Source organism: Xenopus laevis, chromosome 7S (genome assembly GCF_017654675.1).
Source record: "Xenopus laevis strain J_2021 chromosome 7S, Xenopus_laevis_v10.1, whole genome shotgun sequence".
NCBI lineage: Eukaryota > Metazoa > Chordata > Amphibia > Anura > Pipidae > Xenopus > Xenopus laevis.
Window position 1 is genome coordinate 59,686,441 of NC_054384.1, and position 24,829 is coordinate 59,711,269.

The following is a 24,829-nucleotide window of genomic DNA, read 5'->3' on the forward strand; positions in this document are numbered from 1 at the left end:
AATTTTCTTCACTGAACATTGGAGTGCGGGTCCCTGTCTAATTGCTCTATATATATATATATATATATATATATAATATATATATATATATATATATATATATATATATATATATATATATATAAAATTTGGCTCATGTGAGGATGAATGAACTACTTACCCTTTAACACAGAGGGACATTATGTGCAACCTAAGCAGGGATACATAATGTTAGATTTACCCCCCAAGAAGGCACTCACTTGCCTGGTTTTGACCTTTCAATATTAGGACGTGACCAAGGTTCTGATGGTTTGACCTTTATGATAAGTAATTAGTGGTGGCAATCTAAATTCCTGAACAAAGGAGTACGCTTTTCTTTTAAGAAAAAAACTACCAATCATTACATAACATTTTATCTATCAATTCACTGTTAGCACAAAAAGGTATGCGTCCACTATGTTTAGTTCTCTCACAAGGATTATGTACCCGCTGTTGGGATTGATGGATCACTTTTTCTGGAAAAAAATTCTGATATATACTGTATTATGATACCAGTAGGCCCTGGCCCTTGCGCCCCTCCGACCCAATTCTGCTTCTTTTCTTCCAATGGTAACTGCATCACCAAAGCTCCCCTCCATGCCCGGTCCATCTGCAAGGAGTAAGTCGGGTATGTGGTGGAGGGGGTGGTGGCTCTCACGACTAGGATGGGAGATGCCAGCCATAGTGGGCCCCAGACACCCCAGTCCTACACTGCCTTTCATGGGTGTCACTAAATAGCATCTTCACACTAGAAAATGTAATCACTGGAATGCATTTTTAGTAGGTGGACTCTTAAAATGTAGAATCTGATTGATATTGATAGGTTTGGTATATAAGGATGTGCGCAAACAGTCATCCTGATAAATCAACACATCAAAAAAGTGTATACTATTGAGCGACAAACTGATCAAGGTATGTATCACATTTAGTCTACTGTGGAACCAACAATAGTATATAAATTTTGTCAAACTATCTCAACCATGCTAAAGCCACGTCACATCACAATTAAAGCTGATTTATGACTGCTTCACTCTTTGCTTTTGAGCAAACAGGATGGAGACCTTTAAGTCATTTGGGGTTTTGATGGTTAAGGTATTTTTCCCCAAGTGCCCTTTCTTTAACAAGAAAAAGTTTGTCAGCTCTTTGTATACTGTCTGAAGTGTCAAAAATTCTAAATACATGTTAATTCATTACTGAGTGGCAGAATCAGTGCAGTGAGATATCAGGTCTGCTCTTCATCTTAAAAGAAAACTAAACACTAAAAGAACAGACGGTCTGACACATGCACAGAAAGAAAGACGTGCACTGATCCTAGTTACAAAGCTAGTTTTTCTCTTGCTTGGGCGCTTCTTAAATTTTAAGCCATGGATGTGAATTTAAAATACCAATCCATGGTCCTTTGTTGCTACTAGAGTACTTCCCCCCTGTGTTGTAATAGGCAGTGTGACACAGTTGTCAAGTTATACTGAGATCTGCCTCAGAACAATGGCTTTAAACTCCTTAAAATCATAAAAGCATAAAAAAGAGCTTGTTTTGATTTCTACTTGGTTATTATTTCCTAAATGTTCTTATATTCCTTATTTGTTAAATATAATGTCTGATAAATGTTGTAAAAGAAACAGGATACCTCTCACATATAGAATTCATGTAGAGGCATGCAAGGTAGCTCCTTCTAAGAAACCCACCCACCTCACGTACTGGCTTGCTTATTGTCCACCTGCTTAAAATCATAAGGTTCCGGCAACAACAAAAATAAACACTCCCTGTTTCACTCTGATGCATTAATCTGTGGAATTCATCACTGTCAGAGAGGTCTAGTACTAACACCTAATTTTCTGTAACAATTGTTTTTAAAGTAAAACTGTGTGCTGGGAATCTTTCTCTTTGAGTAAATACATGAGGGTTGTTTCTAGTTTCAAAATTATAAAGTAGAAAAGGATAAGACCAAAGGCAGAAAAACTACATGTTTCGGGTATAACAACCTTTTATCAAGTGTAAAAAAGTCTGGTACGATCATATGTTAAATAGCCAAATCACAGGAAATACTTCACAATTTACCAATCCTCACCACCCCCTCTTCTTCCACAAGGAAGATTAACTCATGTGTAACCTTCAGTCCAAATCCTGATTAGGTGAATGAGGGATCCCACCACCTGAATTCAAAGTCAATCTGTAGTCTGATTAAAGTTCAGCCATTAGACACGTGGCGACAACCAAAATCCAAAATCTACAAAATTTGGAAAAGAGAAAAAATTAGCAAAAAATAAAGAACAAAAAAATAAACAATAAAACATAAGGCCTACCTATTTCCTGTGATTTGGCTATTTAACATATATTTGTACCAGACTTTAAGGGTTGTTCTACCCGAAACACCTTGTGTCATTAAATGTGCATTGCAGTTATTCTGCCTTTGGCCTTATCCTTTTCTACTATATAATATTGAAGTTATACGTGCGTTTGGATAGGATGTGGAAAGGTGGCCTTGCTGAAAGGTAATAATTGTGTATAAAACAGTTATTGTTGAAGATTTTGTACAAGGGTGTTCTTAGCAACTGGTCAACGCCACAGCATGAGTTAGACCTAGTGCTGGAGATTTCTTTCTTTGTTTTGTGTACATCAAATTGTAGCCAAATATTGCCTATAGCTGTCATTCAGCATTTAAAACAGTGAATTATTTAAAGATGTATGTTAATTGTTTGAGGCTTAAAAGCTCCCTGCTGTTTCACTAGCATTAAGGGTAATGCACTATGGTCTTATAGTCACACTGTTTGCTGGAGGACTTGATTTTAAATGCAATACATACTAAGAATGCTAATAGATAGTGTAGGACTTAATTGCAATGAGGGGCCTTGACATGGCATGTGAGCTAACATATTTTGGCCAAAGTTTGGTACTAACACCTCATTTTTTGTAATAAATATTTTTCTCTTTCTTTTACTTTCAGAGAAGGGCAGCTTTGCCTTAATCAGAGATTCTCAACAGTAACAGATTGATTTGCACATAAATTACTAGTATTTTGATACCAGACCATGTGAAAAATTACGAACATTCCTAATAAGAGAGAATAAAACATTCCGTGCATGCAGATTTCCCTAGGAGCCCCTCTGACTTGGATTCAGGAAGAGTCAAGTGTTTGGCAACGGCAGGATCAGCTAAAAAGTCAGTCAGAAGGTTAATTAGAGTGAATGTTGGTGTTAAACACTTAGGACAGTGGTCCCCAAACTTTGTACCAATGAGCCACATTCAAATGTAAGCAGAGTTGGGGAGCAACACAAGTATGAAAAATGTTTCTTATTTGGGTACCAAATAAGGGTCGTGATTGGCTATATGGTAGTTCATTTGTGAACTGGCAGCCTACAGGAGGCTCTGTTTGTCAGTACACCTGGTGTTTATGCAACCAAAACTTGTTTCCAAGCCAGAATTTTACAAATAACCGCCTGGTTTGAGGACACTGGGAGCAACAACCAAAGGGTTGCTGATGCTGAGCAACATGTTGCTCCTGGTTGGGGACCAATGACTTAGGATAATGGCAGATGGCTTGTTTTCACCAAAGGATTAAGCCAGCAGAGAAAAATTCCTTCCTGAAGAAGTATGCATTGACAGACGCAGGATCAACTAAAGTATATGTTTTCACACCAAAACTCACACACACATTACACACACATTCTGAAAATGGAACGCAGCAGTCCAAAATCTCCTTTAGACCTCTATATGTGACATAGTGATTGTATATGTAAAGTAGTGTAAACCACCCAGTAAAGTTGGTCCTGTATGAGTCAGTTCTCTACATCTTAATTTTTAGAACATGATGCACTGGTACATACAGAATTAAAAAAAAAATAATAATTTCTTACTTTATTTTATTGTAGAGGTGAAATTGGACATTGTGAAAAATTAAGTGGTAAAGTATTGTTATAACTTCTTCTGCGTCTTACAATGTATTATATGATTTGTAACCTCTTTGTAACATTACATGACTCTTTTCTAAGATTCATAAGATATATATAAATATATATAAGTACAAAATTCATGCACTGGATCCAACAAAATCTAACAGCAGCAGCAATTCTCTACAAATCCTGCCCTTCTGCACACAAAGACCTGAGGATGCATAATGGCAAATGTATTTTGTATGCAAAAAAATTATTTTGTGCGCCATTAAAAACGGTTTGCTCGAGGCACAATCAGTACATTTTGCGTTTTCACACAGGAACATTGGGCCAAACCCTGATTAGCAGAGTTTGGTGCATCCCTAATGTGCAGGCCATTATTTTTCATTGGGACCCCATTAAACTTTTGTCAGAGCCTTCCTTCCACGGACTCAGGTGACCAATGGATAAATAACTGGCATCCCTGGGAAGTCCTGCTAACCTTAATCTAGGGGCCCCATCATTTCTGATGTGGTTCTGGCTCTAGCTATCACTGCAGTCCCTAAAACCCCAGTGCATTAGGGTATGTAGACATAAAAAATTAACAATGTAGTGAAAGTGCTGATTTTTTTGTATTCTTGGAACATGGATGGGATTATATCAAATGACATGGTGATTCAAAAAGCAGTAAACTGACAGATTGGGGAGATTTTGTGACTATTGTGTTCTAAATTTAGCAATATGACTTACTGTACATCAATTAATTACATTTGTAATAAGATTTATAGGGATGCACCGAATCCACTATTTTGGATAAGGCCGAACCCACGAATCCTTCTTGAAAGATTCAGCCTAATACCGAACCGAATCCTAATTTGCATTTGCGAATTAGGGGTGGAAAGGGGAAAACATTCTTTACTTTCTTGTTTTGTGACAATAAATCATGCAATTTCCCTCCCTGCCCCTAATTTACATATGCAAATTAGGATTCGGTTCGGCCTGGCAGCAGGATTCGGCCGAATCCGAATCCTGCTTGAAAAGGCCGAATCCTGGATTCGGTGCATCCCTAAAGATTTATAAGGATTTGAGAAGTCATCTCAGAGTTTTGTACCCCCTATTTACAGCACCTGTTTAGCATGTCTTTAAAATTGGCAATTGGGAATTCATGACATGGCAGAAGTGGTAATAACTTTATCCAAGGAAGAGACAGTCAATGCCAGAGTAACTTTGCACAGGTCATTCTCTCATCTGTGTTTTATTCAAAGCGGGATTTTACACAAAAATAGGCCACTATTGCACAGAACACACACACAAAAAAACAAATTAAAAGTACATTTCAGCCTACAGCCTGCTCAGAGCTCACTTCTCACCCACTCCCTTTACATTATAAAACGCTTTACATAAGCGATGATTTATTAATCCCAATAATAGCAGTCAGTGCTGTCTTTTCCAGTATCAGTGAATATTGCCCCAGTTACTCTGCACGTTTGCTCTTGTTTCATAGAAACCTTCCCTCAAGCATCTACCCAGATATTGTGAAACTTCTGTCACGCTGTATTGAGCTTCAGGTTTCCCTATGTGTCTGCTGCTGAACACTTGGGACAGTTTCACTGTCTGCCGCTTCTCCCCACCCCCGGTTTCTGCCGCTTTTATCCTGTTTTCGGTCCTGAGCTCACCTGGAGGGAGGGGCGCGGGAAATCTCGTGCGATGTGTGGGAGCGGAAAGGCCACTCCTTGAAACCAGAAAGTGAGAGAAAAAAGGTAAAACGAATCCAATGGAAGAAGCCTGAGTTTACTGGGTGCATAGAGGAGTCAGGTGCGTGGGAGACAACAGCGGAACTGTCTAATGGGATTCACGGAGCTGCAACAGGTGTAGCTGAGCCGGGCTGCTGGGACATTTTGTCACACTCTGCGGAAGGAGTTAGAGGCTCAGACAAGTGAGTGTCTCGGTACCTGCGTACGACTCCCTTCAGGCTGTGGGAATAAGCCGCTTCCCAAGCTTGAGACTTAACTACTTCAGCAAGACCCCCAATTCCCAAGGGGAGAAGGGACAGCACATACCCCCTCTATCCTCCCTTCCCAGCATGAAGGACAGCGATTCGATAATGAAATATAACAACAAACCCCAGGTAAGGAGCCACAGTTGTCTGGAGAAAATCAAGTGTCTTTACAACTTGTTACTTCCCAGTTCCACTCGAATTGAGAAAGGGCAAGAAGGCCGCATGCAGGACAGCATCCAGGTATGAGAAATGTCACTCCATTGTCTGCTTCTTACGTCTGCTCTAAACACCTCTGTTGTCTGCTGTGTAAAATAATAGGCCGCATCTATCTATCATCATCATTTATTTATATAGCGCAGTGCTTTTGTATAGCGTGTCCTTCTTTATCAATAGTGTTTCATCTGGATAAATAGAGGTTTGATATCATTAACATGGAAGAGCTAGTTATTGTTTGCTTTGGAAAAAAACTTAGAAATTCGAATATCGAAATTTATCATGTAGGGGCAGATTTATCAAGGTTCGAATTACGAAGTTCAAAATACTTCGAATTCGACCATCGAATTGAACTACTTTGACTTCGAATATCGAAGTCAAAGATTTTTTCATAGAATTTGGGTATCCTGTGGTCGAAGTAAAATCAGTCGATGGAACGATTAAATCCTTCGAATCGAGCGATTCGAAGGATTTCAGTGATCGATCGAACGATTTTGTTTCGACTTCCAAAAACCTAGAAAAATGCTCTAGAAAATGCTCTAGGCAGGTTTAATTTGGCGAAGTATTGAAGTCGAAGTTTTTTTAAAGAGACCGTACTTAGATTATCGAAAATTCCCTCGAATTCACTTCGACCCTTGATAAATCTGCCCCCCACTGTTTCTTTAAAACTTCGACTTTGACCATTCGCCATTTAAAACCTGTGAAGTGCTGTTTTAGCCTATGGGGGACCTCCTAGAACCTATTTGGAGTCAATGGGTGGACTTTGAGAAATATAAGTTTTTTTGGGGGAAAAACTTTGAATCGAATTAGATCGAATGCACTATTCTTACGATCGTACGATTCAAATATGGCCGAATACGGGCCTCTTCGACCCAAAAAAACCTTCGACTTCACTTCTGTTGGTCTTTTTGAATTCAAATTTCGAAGTATTTTCAATTCGAAATTCAACCCTTGATAAATCTACCCCTAAGGGACAGATTTATCAAAGGTCGAAGTGAATTTTCGAATGAAAACAATTCGAATTTCGAGCTATTTTTTGTGTACTTATTCGAATTTGAAAAAAATTAGAATATCGAAATTCATTTCGAATCAATTGGTGTACTAAGTTTTTTTGGGAAAAACTTTGAATCAAATTCGATCGATTGCACTATTCGATTCAAATGATTCGAATTCAGACCTTTTCAATCAAAAACTGACCTATTCGACCAAAAAAAACTTTTGACTTACTGTAATTTTGTTGGTCTTTTTGAATTCGAATTTTGAAATTTTTTCAATTCGAAATTCGACCCTTGATAAATATGCCCCATAGGGACAGATGTATCAAAATGCGAGTTTAGAGCTTAATAAATAGAAACTCACCCTCGTTCTATTCATTCCTATGGGATTATTAGTATTGTATTTATCAATGGGTGAACGTTAAAGCTCGCCATTTGATAAATATGGTTCTAAAAATCTCATAGGAATGAATCGAAAATGAGTGAGTTTTTATTTATTAAGCTCTAAATTCACTCTTTGATAAATTTGCCCCCAAATGTAATGTCATCCCAAAAATAACTTCTTTGCCTAATGAAAGAAAACATTATAAGCAACTTAAATATAAATTCATTAAAAACTTTTCTATGGTTTTTAAGTTATTTGTTTATATATTGAAAGCAGAGTTTGATGACTCAGATTGTTGATACAATGTAAGAAAAGGGAGCTGATTACTTTTGCAACATTGTTTAAAAAAGTAATAACCAGGATTTAAACAAAATTCTGCTTTCAATAGTAATTGTTTTACACATGACTTTACAAGCACTGAACATGTTTGTATATAAGAAAGTTGCTTAGAATTGTGTTTTCTTTTATTACGCAAATTTCTCGTATTGACTTGCCCTTTTAGGTTATTAGACTTATCACTGTATATAATAAGTGAATATTTTTCAATTTGGTCACCCACAAAGAATGTAGAATGTTTCTTCTAAGCTGTGCACTCTGCTCATGTTATGGTACCATATACACAAGCTGGGAGAGACTGAAGACATGGGACAGTAGTACTGCCTTCCAAGGCACACCCAGACCCATCACTAACGTTAAAATCAGCGAAATCACTAAGCCATATAAGAGCATGTCTTAGTGACTAACATTGCAGATTTTTTACCCTGGCTGGTGCATTACTCTTTTAATAAATATGCTGTACCATGGCGCTTTCCTCCAGTGTAGTTCATTTGTAGTACAAAAGATCCTTCAGGTTTTACTATGCACACGTCCAAATTGAATCGGGGCAAGGGATACATAGGAGTAGGGACAAAATATATTTAATGTGAAATAATGTCACCTTATGCTTTTAAGAATAAATAGAACCAGTTTATAGTTCCATCTACTGGCATCTACATTAAATTCCTTGCCAAGAGGTGTGTGTTTTTTTTTTTGTCAATGGGTTTATTAAAGGAGAAGGAAAGTCTAAAACACTGAGGCAGCCAATTTGTTAAAGAAACAGAAATGCCAAAAAATTTAACTGTACCATGGTAGTTAAAATATAATGTGCTGCAGCCCTGCACTGGTAAAAGTTCTGTATTTGCTTCAGAAATAGTACTATACCTTATATAAACAAACTGTTGTGTAGCCCAGGGGGCAGCCATTCAAGCTGTAAAAAATGAATAAAGGCAAAGGTTACATTACAGATAAATACAATTATATTCTACAGAGATTATCTGTTATGTGCTAAGAGCTATGTAACCTGTGCCTTTTCTTTTTTTTCCAGCATGAATGGCCGCCCCCATGGCTACACGGCAGCTTGTTTTTAAAAACTATAGTAGTCTTCCTGAAGCAAACACAGGACTTTTACCAGTGCAGGGCAGCAGTGAATTATATTATTACTTTAATATACTATTATATTTTGATGTTACCTTTAAGACACCCCCTCCTTTCCAAGTGACCAAAATTTCTAACTTTTTACACCTGGGTAAATGTTTAAATTTTTGAAGAAGCATTTTGTCCTGAGGAATTTTAGTCCAGAAACCAGTAACACACATAAAGGAAAGAAAGGTAAGGTCTCATTGGAGAAAAAATGGTTTACAGAACATGGAAAATAAAGTAAATGGAAACCCTACCTCGTATAGGGTTGTTTTCACATTTAGGCTAATGCCACACATGGCGGGAATTGTATATATGCCTAGCTTTGTTTATGTAATGCTACTTGGATACAAAGATTTGTATAGCTTTACAATATAGAAAAGTACACATGGAGGAAAAGCAGTGTAATAAATAAATATACCATACAGAGTTCAAGTGCTAGGTGGTACGCAACACAGTAGAAAGGAGGTCCTTGGCCTGTTGAGCCCACAATATAATGGTTTGTTTTTTCCTCAGGTAGAGAAAATACTTTACCCCTCGTGTTTAATTATGGGTTCACCTTGTGGTGCAGTTTTATAAATACCACAGCAATGCATGAGTTAAATACATTTTGTGCTATTGGTCTTTGCCTACAGATAAGAATACCAGTGCTGAAAGCAGAACCAAACTCGTGCTGAATGCTGAAAAAAATTTGATAAAGGCTAATTTTCTATGTTCATTATTGTATGCTTTCAGTGCTACAGACCCATAAGGCAATTAAAGGAACAATAACACCAACATATGAAATAATTCATTTATAATGTACTGTTGCCCTACACGGATGAACATTTTGTTTGCTTTAGGAAGACTACTATAGTTTATATTAATAAGCTGCTGTTTAGCCATGGGGCCAGCCATTCCAAGCTGAAAAAAGAGAAAGGCAGAGGTTTGCATAGCAGATACAATTTTTCTGTTATCTACTATGTTACTTGTGCCTTCTCTCCTTTTTCAAACTGAATGGCTGCCCCATGGTTACACAACAGCTTGTTTATCTAAGCTATAGTAGTGTTTCTCAAGCAAAAACAGTTTTACCAGTGCAGCGCAAAAGTACATCAAATATGAATTACTTTTAAAAACTTAAATTTTTTGGTGTTACTGTTCCTTTAAAATTAATTTAACACTTCATGCACTTTGTGGTGGAATGTATACATCTGCACTGTATGGCAGACGTGTAATTTGGCCTATTTGTTTTTGCAGGGGAAAGTGTCGTAGTGGACTGCATTCCAAAAAACCTTTACATACTTGAGAATCTACATTATATTCACTTGTTTAATTTTAAGGGTGAGAAGGAGATGCAGCAGCATGCATGGGCTGGCCAGTCTATAAGTTGCATTTTATTACTGTCTATTCAATCTTAAAAGGGGTTGTTTACCTTCAAACACTTTCAGGTTCAGTTGGTTTCATATAGTTCACCAGAAAGTGTAAAGTTCAGTGTTCTAACTAAGGCCCAGCAGACCCGATGAGTCCTGCAGGGCCCTGGGGCCACCCCAGCATTGCAGGGTCACCGAGTGCCTTCTTTACGCCACTGGTCTGGATAGAGCAAGTAGGCAGCAGGATGAACAGCTCAAGAGCTGCATCTTATATATTACTGGTTTGCTTATTTAAACTTCCCGTCCACACAAGACCACACACACACACACTATTAAGAAGGTGCGGGAAGAATTTTCACACTGGGCTCTTTAGAAATTTATGGCTGTCTACTTTCCGGATTTTCTCTCTCTCCCCCCCCCCCCCCAGGAAGGAGAAGACTAGTGAAAACTCTAGCCTTAACTCTTGTTGCTATCTGTGAAAATGTGATTTTTATTTTTATAAATGTGCCGAGGCTGTTGTACATAACTGTTCAGTGTTCATTTGTGACTCTGTGCCATCCTGTTGTGAAATCTGGGGGTAATATACACGTAATTGCCACTATCCCATCCTGCTCTGAATTCTTGGGGTATTATACATGGAATTGCCTTCTGTCTTGTTCATTCTTCCATTCTAAAGGTTATCTATACTGCTTTTTGTTTCTATTTTTCTACATGCTCTCATTATTTTCTATTTTTTCCCCTTTTTTTTTCAAATTCAACTTTTATTGAAACACAATGCTTTACATTTCTGTATATGTGAAAATGTTAATAACCCCTCGAATAAACATCCTTTAAACAATTCCAATGTCTGTTTTCATTAACATTTCCAAGAATGACATGTTTTAATGTACATCAAAAATGCAAGACAAAAAATGTTTTCAACAACTCCTAATATACATCTAAATTAAAAGAAAAGGTAGGTTAGGTTAAAAAAAAGGGGGGGGAGGGAGGAGAAAAAATAAATAAAATAAAACTAAGCTTTTAATTCAAGGTTTTTGTAAATTTGCACAGTTGTCCGATATATTCCATTTACTCACATTAATATTTCAAAGAACAGTTGTACCTCATTTATTTCTATATATTCAGAAAAACCATATAGTTGCAAATTTCCCATGTGTATTATTTATGTAAGATGTCAGCTCTTCCATCCTGTAAATCCCATTCACTGTTTTATACCAATCTGCTCTAGTGGGTGGTAATGGGCTTCTCCAGTGGAGTGGTATCAGCGATTTTGCTGCCATTAAGCGTTGAATCAAAATCTTGTTTTAAGAGAATCATAGGAATTGATTTGATGAAATAGCAGTATAACAGAAGGGGATTTGGGCATTTATATCCCGGTTATTCCTTTGCAATCTGTTAATATTTCAGACCAAAATGTATTTAGCTTGGGGCATGAAAGCCAAAGGTGAGAAAGAGTCCCTTTCTCTGTTCCACATCTCCAACACAAATCATCAGGTAACAGTCCCATTTGTTTCAATCTCACAGGAGTTCTGTACCACCTGGATAGTAATTTGAAGGAGTATTCCTGGTATTTGTTACTAACTGAGCAGCGTGAGTTTGTTTGAAAGATAAAGTCCCATTCAGAACTCGTAAATGTGGTATTCAGTTGGGTTTCCCACTGACTAACATAAGATGGTTGTTCTTTGTATTTTAGATTATTTAGTAGTTTATACAATATGTAAATCTGATTTTCTTTGACAAAGGGATTCAAAGGGATTCAATTCAGGTACCGTTGTTCCTTTTAATTTTAGATGTATCATCCAATGAGAAATTTGAATACTGTATATTGCCAGAGATCTTGTTTTGTCCAGTTCAGTTTTGCTGAAATATTGAGAATAGTGCATTCAGTTGTTTAGGTAAAATATGTTGAAGTCTTGGATTCAGAATACCAAAAGCCAGGTTATATCCCTCATCCATTCTGCTAGGTGGCTAGTCAGGTTTTCTAAATATTGGAGGTACTGGTGAAGGAAATTACGTTAACCCCAATTTGTGATTAATGGAATTCCATATAGAGCGTGTGGGAGTCAACAGTACATGGGTGTTTAAATCTTTCGTTTCACATTTTTAGCCCAGGGTATAGAATGAAGAACATTACCAGCCCACTCATCTTCCATTATTCTCCAATGCAAAGTACAATTCAGATTGACCAATTCCTTAATGCGGGCCAAAATACATGCTTGATAGTATGACTCAAGATCTGGGTATCCCAACCCACCTTCTTTTTTCGGTTTATAGAGAGCTCGAGTTTTTATTCTACTTCTTTTTCCTTGGCATATATAATGTCTGATCACATCATTAAATTCTCTGAATATTTTGGATGGTAGACAAATAGGAAGGGTTTGGAAAAGATAAAGAAATTTAGGGAGAATAGTCATTTTTACTGTGTTAATTCTCCCCAACCACGTAAAATGCTTTCCCCCCAATACTTGAGTCCTGCGAGTTTCACCAAATAAAGGCTTATAATTCAAATCATATAAAAGTTGGCTGACAGATGAGATCCAGACCCCCAGGTATTTTATGCAAATAAATTGCCATTTAAAGGTACAGTTAGAAATTAATTTCGGTTTCATTTGGTTAGTTATATTTATGGACAATGCCTCTGATTTGTCCATGTTTGTTTTATAATTGGATAATACTCCAAATTCCTGTAGTAATTTCGGTATTGTTTGTGTTATTGCAAATAAAAGATCATCTGCCAGCGCTGCTACTTAATAGTTTTTATTTCCAATTGTTATACCTGTTATATCCGGATCCTACCTGACAGCATTTAAAAGAAATTCTATGGTAATTACATATATAAGTTGCGACAAGGGACATCCCTGTCTCGTCCTGTTCATTATATTAAATAGTGGAGAAAGGAGACCATTTGCTGATGGTTTTGTATAAGATGCCATAATCTTACCTCTAAATTTAGGGCTGAAATCTAAGCTTTGCAATGCTAAGTCAAAGAAATCCCAACTAACTATCAAAGGCCTTCTCTGCGTAGTTGAGAGAAGCAGAAAAGGCCTTCCCTGTTGCCTTGTCCAAGCAATCCAGTTCAAAACCTTGTAGGTGTTCTCTTCTGCCTCTCAACCCATAATGAAGCCCTCTTGGTCCCTATGAATAATTAAGGGAAGAATGGGTTTTAATCTTTGGGCCAGAATTGTGGTAAATATTTTAAGATCTAGGTTGAGAAGGGAGATGGGTCTGTAACTGCTACAGTTAGATTAATCTTTGCACTGTTTAGGTATGACAGAGATGTGTGCTAATAAGAATTCTTGGTTCTGGGGGGTTATCTATATCTAGGGTATTAAACAATGTTTCTAGTATTGGCATTACCTGAAGGTTACAAAGTTTTTAAAATCTGGCTTTTCAAGCCATCAGGGCCAGGAGCTTTATGCAAGGACAGTTGTTTTATGGCGTCCAATATTTCTACTCTAGAGATTGGGGTTTGACGTGTTTCCAAACATGTAGCCAGAATTGTAGGGAGTTTATTTTTTGTGCAAATAATTCTGTATTTGATTTCTAAGTTTGGCCCTGGCCTGGGTAGAAGTGGGTGGGTTAATATTGTAAAGTTTCATATAGTATTGTAAAGTTTCATATTAGTATATATATAATTATAGTATAAAGCTTGAGCTAGCATTTTTCCAGATTTTGTTTCCATATTCAAAATATTTTTGCCTGGTGTTGCTTTATATATTTTGGATATTATGGTTTAAAAGAGAATGTAGTTTATGTTCAGTTAGGAATCTAAAATGTTCTCCTTCCTGGTTTTTTTTGGTGTTTCGTCTCTAGTTCATGTATTTGCTCTAATAGTTGTGTAATTTGTTGATTTCTTTGTTTTTTTATACGTGAACCATGTTTAATGAGAATACCCCTGGATAAGCATTTAAGAGCTTGCCATTTAGTTATGGGAGTTGTCATATCTGTTTGTATGGCTTCGCTATAGGTCGAGAGGGCATTAAACAACTCTTTTATACAGTCTTGATTATCTGACAATGATTCATTAAGTTTCCATCTCCATTCTGATGTAGTCTTATGTGGCATATTTAGGGGCAGATTTATCAAGGGTCCATCGAATCATCTTATTCAGGTGAGTCTCTAAAGGTACTAATAAAGAAGATAACCTGTATCTCTACCGCAGTGTCCAAGTCCCCTGGGGGGTGGAGAGTTTAGCGTGGTGGGGAAAAAAAGAAACATCTCCTTCTCTATAACATCCAGTGGTGAAAATTTTTTTTATATAAGTGAAACTGTAACTTTTTGCCAAAGGAGAAAATGAGGAGAAAAAAAAAAAAGAGAGAAAACACAAACCCCCCTCCTCCGCACTTTTCAAATCTTGGGCATACATACGCCATTGATACATGGCTCAATTAACTTTTGTACAGTTAGTCACATGTTGTATACTTATCCCTCTGTCGACTTGTCTTTGGCCGGGGTGGTCTTGTTTTTTTTTTCTTTGTCCTTTAGGTGTTGTCACCTCGATCCATGGCTCACGATTGAGCAGATGTGGAATCTTTGGCATATGACAAAATTTCAACCATTCGTTTAAATCAGGGGTGTCCAACCAGCGACCAGGATGGATATGAATGCGACCCAGCTTGAACTTTTGCCAATCCATGAAACGTCATGTTGCAATGTTACGCACAGAGAGCGTATGTACTAGGTCGCTAATTGTGTGCATGTGTGCTTTAAATTTTATATGGGGTGTGCTGTGTGTGTGGCTTCCTAGAGCAGGAAAAGCAGTTAACAAGTGAGCGTTCGGTTACTTACAAAGGCGGGTGAACATTCTTCAGCAGCGTCGCCCACTGTGCTAGGGATATAAGCAGCGCCTACATTTGTGAGCAAGAATGAACACACTAAGTAAAATTAGGACCAAATTATCTGATGAGCACCTTGAGAATTCACTGAGAATTGCAACTACTTCCATTCAACCAGATATTGATACATTCATTTTTCAAACACAATGTCAAAAATCCCACTAGGTTTATCATACCCTCTTTTCTTTTACAATAAAATAAATAAAAAATTAGTGTTTGTGTGTATTTCGAGTGTGGCCCCAGAACATTTTTCTTCTTCCAGTGTGGCCCAGGAAAGCCAAAAGTTCGGACACCCCTGGTTTAAGCTCCAATCCATCAAGAAATGGAGATAGATCATCTGGTCCAGTTAACACAAATGTCTTGTTGTTTTAAGTAACTTGCAGACTGAAAGGATATCCCCATTTAAATGAAAGATTGGCATCTTTAATTGCTGTAAGTAGGGGGTCTCAGAAGTCTCTATTGCTGCAGAGTTGACCAGGATAGATCCTGGAGTATTAAAATTGAGGTACCCTGAAAAGTTATATTCTGCAGTTTTCTTGCTTTTTGAAGAATTTCCACTTTTATCGGATATCTGGTCACACTGCAGATTACATCTCTAGGTTTATCCATTGGTAGGCCTTTGGGCCTCAGAGCTCTATGAATCCTTTCCATTTCCACAATATGCATGTCTGGCTTTTCGAGTATTTGATTGAAAATCTTTGTCGCTGTGTCCTGGAGGCCTCTGATGCGTAAATTACATTGTCTCCCATGGTTATCTAGGTCCTCCAGATGTTTCTGTAAGGAATAGAGCATTTTATTTTATAGTTGAGTGAATAAGGGAGTTTGTAGCAGTCTCCACTGTGTCTTGTCTAGATTCCGTGTCAGCCATACTTGAGTGTAAAGTTGCAATTTCAAGCTTGAGATCGGCGACTTCTTCATGCACTGTCCACTTAATTTGTGTATCAATATTTGAATGGGAGTCCACAGCTGATCTTATATATCCTCCATTAAGCCGAAGGGACTATAGGTTTATATTGAGAATACAGGGTTAATCCCCATTGAAGGTTGATTGGTTTTAAATTTAATGGGAGGGGTTAACAGGGTTTAGATACCAGTTGAAACATGCTGTTAATAGAGACACCTATGACTAAGTTCCAGAGGGTACGAAACGCGCAAGGTGGACCATGTGGGGTCAGTATGTATCGCAATTTTAATGTAACTTAAATAAATATTTTTGTTTTAACTATTGAAAAGCCTTGGGACGTATATCTTTTGATATAAACTTTTTGTACACTTAATTTGTGTAACCAGATTCTCAAAGTCTTGTTTAGTCGGCAGTGATTTTAAATATGATCGAGTAGAAGTATCGTTACTCACAGATTTACTATTGAGTCGTCAATAGGGCTGCACGCTTGTCTCGGCGCCATCTAGGATCCGTGCGACGCAGCTTCCGAATCTGTAGAAGTAAAGAACTGCTTCAGCGAGCATTTAGTTTCACTCACTTTTGGAGTTTTGGGGTCCTCTGCAGTTGGATCTTTAATTTTGGTATGTTTGCCCATTGCTAAAAAGAGGGATTTCCACTAATCTGGGTAAGGCAGGTCCGGAGACTCCAGATCACGCATCCACCATGCTCGGCTGCTGACCACGCCCCCCCTCTGCACTTTTCTTTAGTTCTCTCAATTCACAATATCTTCTATTCCCGCATACCCACTTCTCCTCCTTTTACCTCCTTCTTTCTGTTCTGATTTTACTTAGTTCTATCCTTCATTTTTTGCTCTTCGTTTTTTTAATACTCCATGAATACTTTGCCCCAATTATTGCCTTTCCTGCTTCAGCATGCTTCCACCACTTTAATTTTATGCTTTCACTCTCTTCTTTTTTGCTGATTCCATCTTCCCTTGCCCCATGCTATTGTCCTTTTCCATTTTTTCTTCAACTTCCCTATTTTATGCTTGTCTATGTTTTTCTTTTGTGTTCTCATATCTTTGTTTCAGCTGCAACAAGCTCTAGTTACACCACTGGTAAAGTTTAATTTTTCACTTTCTAAAGCAGCTCGGGGGGGGGGGGGGGTTCGACTCTTTGTTATATATTGATACATTTAGTTGATACATTTGTTATATTTGGCCCTCCTGCACAGAATCCCTGAGTTTCTATAACGGCAGCTGATATATTGATAGAGTAGTTGCTAATTTTCCACAGATGCTACTGAGAAATGTATCCGCTAATGTAGCAACTTAATGTAGCAAAACAGTTGAGAATGCTCCTGGATCGCTGAGCTGCCAGACTGAATCACTAGAGACGGGGACCATTCAACATTAAACTTAAATTTTGAGAAAACTGTAAAATATATGGATGGAATATATACAGTTGGGCCCATAAATCTTTGGACAGAGACAATTTGGTTCTGTACATTACAGTGTGATGGCTTAGGCGTGCATGGCTGACAGTGGCACTGGGACACTAGTGTTTATCCATGATGTGACACAGGACAGAAGCAGCCAAATGAATTCTGAGGTGTTCAGAGACACACTGTCTGCTCAAATCCAGCTAAATGCAGTCAAATTGATTGGTAGGCATTTCATAATGACCCAATACATACAGCCAAAGCAACCCAGCAGTTTATGAAAGCAAAGAAGTGGAAAATTCTTGAATGGCCAAGTCAGTCACCTGATCTGAACCCAATTGAGCATGCATTTCACACGGACAGAAAGGCCCACAAACAAACCGCATCTGAAAGCCGCTGCAGTAAAGGCCTGGCAGAGCATTAAAATGGAGGAAACCCAGAATCTGGTGATGTTCAAGACTTCAGGCTGTCATGGCCAGCAAAGGGTTTTCAAGTATTAGAAATTAACATTTTATTTTCAGTATTTTAATTTGTCCAGTTACTTTTGAGCCCCTAAAATGAAGTGATTGTGTTTAAAAAAAAAAAAAAAAAAAAGGCTTTAGTTCCTTACATTTTTATGCAATCTTTTTGTTGAACCCACTGAATTAAAGCTGAAAGTCTGCAGTTCACTGCATCTGAGTAGTTTTATTTAAAATTCATTGTGGTAATGTACAAAACAAAAATTAGAAAAAATGTGTTTCTGATTTATGGGCCTAACTGTAAGATGGAAAGCAATTGAAAAAAGTCTTCGTTTACAGTGAACAATCTGAAACCAACTGAACTGAAAAAGGTGTTGGAAGGTGATACACCCCTTTAATGGTCAAGAAAAGTGGAGTTTCTGATACCCATTGGTTCAGTGGTATAATTATAGAGGCTGTAAAGAGTAGACCCTGCAGTTGCAGGGGGTCCTGGCCAGCTTCCTCTATGGTTTTAAATAAATGCCCCTTCCTGGTCAAAATTCCTCCTCCCTGGCTGCACCTCTAGCATTGGTGCAATAGTGAGAGATGGCGGCAGATGAGGGAGGAAGGATGAGTATCGAGCAAGAGAGAGGCAGCAGATGGAGGGTGGTGGTCAGACGATAAAGGTGGGAGTGTGCACAGGGCCCCTCTGTAGATTTTCTTGCACAGGGGGTCGGCACTGTCTACAAAGGCTGCTACATTAGTTAGCTAGGGTAGCATTGCCTGACTCACTGCTATCCTTGTAATGTTCCACATGACTTGTATTTGACCCTCCCGGGACCTGGAGTAAAAAAAAAAGGCAAATAGGCTTTGTTACAGGTGTTTTATAGCTCAGTGGGTAGGTGACAATATATATGTGTAATGCATCTATGTTGCCTTAACTAAACCTTATTGCTCAATTTTTTTTTTCCGCCACTGGTACTTCAGTTCAGGCTGCAATGTAGTAAATATATATTAAACATTCAGATAAATGGTAATTGATCCTGCTTTGTCTTGTGGGACTTTGTCTCTGATCCTGGACGTTATCTAAAATTCCTGTCTTAAAGGAGAAGGAAAGTCGTCTTGCACTTCTGTATGCTAAATGTTAGGCACCCCAAGTGATTGTATTTATGTACCTGAAACCCCGGGCCTGACACCTGTAATAGAGTATAAATCAATAGTGTATTTTTGATTTTTATTTCAAAATTACCATAGGATGTGTGCTTTATATTTTTGAGCATGTACAGTGCTAGAATGCCTTGAATCTTGTGTATTTAACTTCTGTCAATCAACATGGAAACGTGTATATTAAAGGAATATATATTAAAGGAATAGGCACACCAACAATTAAAGCATTTTGAAATAATTAATATATATTTTTAGCATGCGTTGTTAAAAGCTGTGTGTTTGCTTCAGAAAGACTACTATTGGGGGCAGCCATTAAAGCTTGAAAAAAGGGGAAACATAGCTCATAGCACATAACAGATAAGCCCTGTTCAGTGCAATTGTGCTTTATCTGCTATGTAACCTGTGCCCTTTCTCCTTTTTTCAAGCTTTAATGGTTGCACTCCCAGACTGACCCTCTCCTTCCATGAATTTTTACCCCTTTTAATGCTGTAGCTATACCAAGCAATGCTAGTCTGCAGAAAGAAGGGGCACTAAGGTATTGAACTTGATGGCCCATACTACTGTAGACTGACTGCTTGCTACAGTCACACATGAAATTATGTGAATTTTCATTTCTTTATAAATAAGTCTAAAACTTGATATGTTTTTTATAGTCCTTAAAATAGTTAATGAAAACCCAGTAAACCAAATGAGTCAGAAACATACAATACATGTATTTATTGATGAAAATCATAAACCATTGATTACCGTATATACTCGTGTATAAGCCGACCCGCGTATAAGCCGAGGTACCTAATTTTACCTAGGAAAACTGGGAACCTATATTGACTCATGTATAAGCCTATACCACACTTTTGCCTGCAGGGTCAGAGACTGACCGTGTATTTGCTCCTTGCCGAACATTCTTTTCTATGCGCTGAGCACTGACACGAGCGAGTATAGAAGGTGCTGTTTCAGGTGAATTAGGCTGCTTATGTGACATTTGTGCATGTGTCAGTGCTCAGCGCATAGAAAGGAATTAAGCCTACACTGAACTACATCTCCCATGATCCCTAATCAGCCAGAGGTTAAAAGCCCCACTAGACTAGATGCCTAGTTTGCGTCACATTCGCCCCAATAGCCATGAAACTGTCTGACCTTTCAGAGCCTCCTGGAGCCGGTCGACGTCCATTGCTGGAAGAGGAGGGTGTCAAACACACACAAACCGGCTGCCTCGCTCTCAGCCCCATCCGTAATCGCTTCCTCCGTGACAGTGAGGGAAACCCACAGGAGGGAACGAGGTCCCATCCCCTGCCTCCGGTGACCATGCTGAGCAACGACGGAAACACCTAAGCGAACTGAGATCCCAGAAGCCGGCGCGCAATAATGGCGCTCGTGACGTCACCAGAAGGAGAGGCTGGAGTAGGCAGTCCAGACCTGACTGCTTGGCTATTGCTCTCTCAGTTTAAAAACAAAATGGCCGTGCGTTCCAAAATGGATAGGTATCTTGGATGTTGACGTGCAGAGACATGCCCTGGATAAATCTAAGAGGAGTCAGGCAAAGCGGAAAAACCTGGGACAGCTGGATGGTAACCCGTACAAATCTGTTCTTCCTCTGCCTGCATGCACGATCGAATGCTTCCCGGGTATGAAAAATTAAGGCAGGAGCGCGATCAGGGGCGTGATCACATCAGCAGGTTGTGCGATGCTGCAAAGCTCCTCCTACTAGGAGGGTTTTATTTGTGGGTCCCGTTGCTGTTGTTTGGTGCATGTGATTTCTCCCTTGTCCGGCTTGTGACAGTGAGTGCAGTGCTTACACGGTGAGCAGGGAAGGTGAGCGGCTTGGCTTGTCTGATACTGGGAACGAGCACGCAGCAGCAGGGGAGTACTGAGTAGTGAGACTCGCGTATAAGCCGAGGTAGACTTTTTCAGCACATTTTCAGTGCTGAAAAACTCGGCTTATACGCGAGTATATACGGTATGTGGCAAAAACATTTACACCTCAGGCAAATTTGTTCCCTTGAAGATTAAGATTAAATCTTGAACAAAGGAAATCTCTGAGGAACTTCAAAAAACAAGTTATGGATGCTTATCAGGCTGGTAAAGATTAAAGTTTGGGCTTCACTAGTCCACTGTCCCCACAAGTTGTGTACAAAAAAGGAAATTTCACACCATTGTTACCCTCCCCGGTACAGGTCAACCAACAAAGTGTCACATCAAGAGCAAGGCATGCAATACTCCAGAGATCTCAAAGAACCCATTCTAATGTCTATGAAACTAAAGGCCTCTCTTGCTTTAATGAATGCCTGTTAAAAATAAAATACAAAATATGCATTTTGCCATTCTCCGTATGCATTTAGACAGTCTGAAGAGCCCATACAACCTCTTGTCATGAACAAGAGCTTTTGGAATGTGAACATTTTTCATAGCTTTGGTTATAATCTTGTGTGATCAATTTGTATTGTGATTGTTCTGTAGCATGAAGCTTCACTTCAAGGAGGTTAAAGTATTAACACTGAATGATACAGTCCAAACCTATTAGGCTTACTTTATAAACCCAATAATTGCTTTTACAGTGTATCGCTGAATTGTGCAGTATAACCCCTGGAAAATTTGCAACACTTACACTAACCTATAATTTGATCATAGTTATAAAATAAATGCTGCTATAAGCATTCCAGCTGGACCTTTGCTAGGAATTCAAATGGGCAGCACTCCGATTAAAAGAAAGCCTTTATTTTTCACATGCAGGGCAACAGCAGAGCAACGTTTCGAGCCACCTGGCTCTTTATCAAGCTAATTAAAATATGTACATTTCCTCCTTTTATCTTACTACAGCATAGCACCATCTAGTGTTGTTTTAACAATGGTACATAAAGAAACAATGTGTCACAAAAACGATACAAGGCTTCACTTATCTTGTTATACTGTTCCATTTTCTATGTGGCCAAATTGTATCGAGATAAAAACTGTGAAAAAGGGAAGGGCATTAAAACAATGTTGTTACCAAAAAACAGGAACCAAGTCATATTCCATGTTCAATCCATTTGGTGACAGACTATCCAGTTTCCGAATCCACCAGGCTTCTCTATATAGTAATTTTTTTAGACGATTACCACCCCTTCTCATCCTTTAAACTGTCTCAAATATCTGAAATTTTAACTGGTGAACAGTATGTCCCATCTCTGCAAAATGTCGTGCCACTGGTTGTTCCATTCTTTTATTTTTGATGGCAGATTTATGTTCCCTAATCCTATCTCTGGCCATACGTGATGTCTGTCCGACATATACCAAGCCACATGGGCATTTAATTACATATACTACAAATGTAGTTGTACACGTAAATTGGCCAGAGATAGGAATAGGGACCCCATTTCTTGGGTGGTAAATCACTTCACCTTTTTGGACATTATTGCAACAATTACACGTGCAGCACGGGAAGGTTCCCTTTTTAGCTGGGCGTAGCACCGACTGTTTACATTTTATTTCTGAACCAACATACGCTTTTACTAGCAGGGATCCAATAGTCCGTGCTTTTTTTTAAAGGACATCACTGGTGGATTTCGGAAACTGGGTATCTCTCCTAGATTTGTTTGTAGAATACTCCAATGTTTTTTTAGTATTTTTCCAATCTGATCACTTAATGTATTGTATGTAGACACAAAAGGAATCCTGGAAATGTCACATTTTACTGATTTAGTTAATAAACTCTTTCTATCCACTTGTTCCATCCTCTCTCTTTGACTTTGTACCACCTTTCTAGGATATTTCCTACTGATAAATTTCTGTGTCATTTCCTCCATTCTTATTTGTGCAAGTCCCTCGTCTGACACTATCCTTTTTACCCGAGCCAATTGGGATTTGGGAAGTGAGTTTTTTGTCTGGAGGGGATGGAAGGAGGAAAAATGTAAATGAGTATTTCTATCAGTCTCCTTAGTAAATAGATCAGTTTGCAACTTACTATCAGCCACATATACTCTGGCTCGAAACGTTGCTCTGCTGTTGCCCTGCATGTGAAAAATAAAGGCTTTCTTTTAATCGGAGTGCTGCCGATTTGAATTCCTAGCAAATATCGTATACGTGTGGAAGGACACGTGGGAAAGGTGCACCCGTGAACAAAGTTGCAGACAAGTGAGTGCGACCTAAATTGATTTCAATTGATTCCAGCTGGACCTGTCTGCTCTGGTAACTGCATGTAAGGGTATAAAATCCAAAACCTGTGCATTGTTTCTGAACCTTTTCTACCTGCTCTTTAAATAAGTATGCCTGCATTCTTGGAGCAGCAGAAAAGACAAGCTTGTTCCTGCCTCAAGCAGTATTACCAGTTTTTCTAGATACATTGATGCATTTGTGTAACTGTCCACAGTTTTATGAACATGTTAAATAATTCACTTTTAGATGTTTACACAAAGGCCTAGAAATCATATTTATACTACAGAATATGTTTTTCATCGTGCTACATAAAATGAACTGCTTAGGCAATTTGAATGTGCATTCTATTGTAAAGCTGATTTTGCATTTTTCAGCAGTAGTAGCAATAGGTAGTGATGGGCTAAACGCAATTGTTTGGCTTTGCAGAATATTATCAAAACAGAGAAAATTTGCTGAAATGCGTTAAAGTCTATGGGCAACAAAATATTTTCTTTTTCCTCCCATTAGAGTCTATGGGTGTCATTTTTGCAGCAAAACCTGGAGAAACATTTCACTCATCACTAGCAATAGTGCATCTTCATTTAATCAGTCCTTTCAGATTTTCCGAATTTCTGCAAAATGTTAATTTCTAATGTACAATGGAACTGTCGTTAGTACAGGTGTCTGTACCCCATATTTAGTGGTCCATTGACACTGAATACAGTATCATTTTGATGCAAATGTAATATTTATTTATTTTTTTGCCCAAGAAATGATTTCTTTTGCGTGTTCAGCATTTGTTGTGATGATTCATTCTACAATGCTTCAAATGCCTCATATGCGCTTACACTAGCATTTTTTACCAACTGCAGTTTTTCAATGGCTAGAATAATGTTCTCAATGAACTGTGTAAGCTATGTCGTTATTGTAGTTATTCATGTTCTCAATACGGTGCCATTGTTTTCTATTTTTCTTCTTAATTACTTAAAACCATATGTCTGCTTTCTAAACCCTTTTTATTTGTAGCAATAAATGTTTAAATTGATTGTTCCCCTTTAAGTTAACTGTTAATATTATGCAGATTAATATTCTAAAACAATTTTCTTTTGTTTGGTTTTCGTAGTATTATTTGTGGTTTTTGACTGATTTAGTTTTTTATTCAGGTCCAGTTTGCAATTTCAGCTATCTAGTTGCTAGAGTCCAAATTACCCTAGCCACCATGCATTGATTTGATTAAGAAACCGGAATTTTAAAGAGAGGGCCTAAATAGAAAGATGAGTAATAAAAAATTAACAATAACAATACATTTGTTTTTTAGATGGGGGTCCATGACCCCTATTTAAAAGCTGGAAAGAGTCAGAAGAAGATGGCGAATAATTTGAGCTATAAAGAAAAAAAATGAAGCCTAGTTGAAATGATAATGATAATTCTATTATAACTAAAAGTCAATCGAAGGTAAACCACCTCCTTTAAGTGAAATTCAGACACCCTTAAGGGCAGATTTATCAAAGGTCAAAGTGAAAATTCGAATTTCGAGCTAATTTTTGTGTTCTTCGACTAGTGAATAGTCCAAATTCTATTTGAATTTGAAAAAAAAAAAAATCAAAACTCCAATATCAAATTTATCATCTACCATATTTTTAAAAATTCTACTTCGACCATTTGACATCTAAA

The 24,829-nt window shown here is 38.1% G+C and overlaps 1 protein-coding gene across 2 annotated transcripts in view; it reads left to right on the forward strand.

The window, feature by feature from the left end:
- The first annotated feature begins 5,631 nt into the window (after nt 1-5,631).
- st14.S (suppression of tumorigenicity 14 S homeolog) overlaps nt 5,632-24,829 on the forward strand; it is a 49,918-nt gene continuing 30,720 nt past the window's right edge. The window contains exon 1 of one of the 2 annotated variants that reach the window (XM_018226984.2): nt 5,632-6,126. In XM_018226984.2, the coding sequence (XP_018082473.2) occupies nt 5,971-6,126 (156 nt within the window). In that variant the 5' untranslated portion in view covers nt 5,632-5,970. 2 annotated transcript variants of the gene reach the window in all.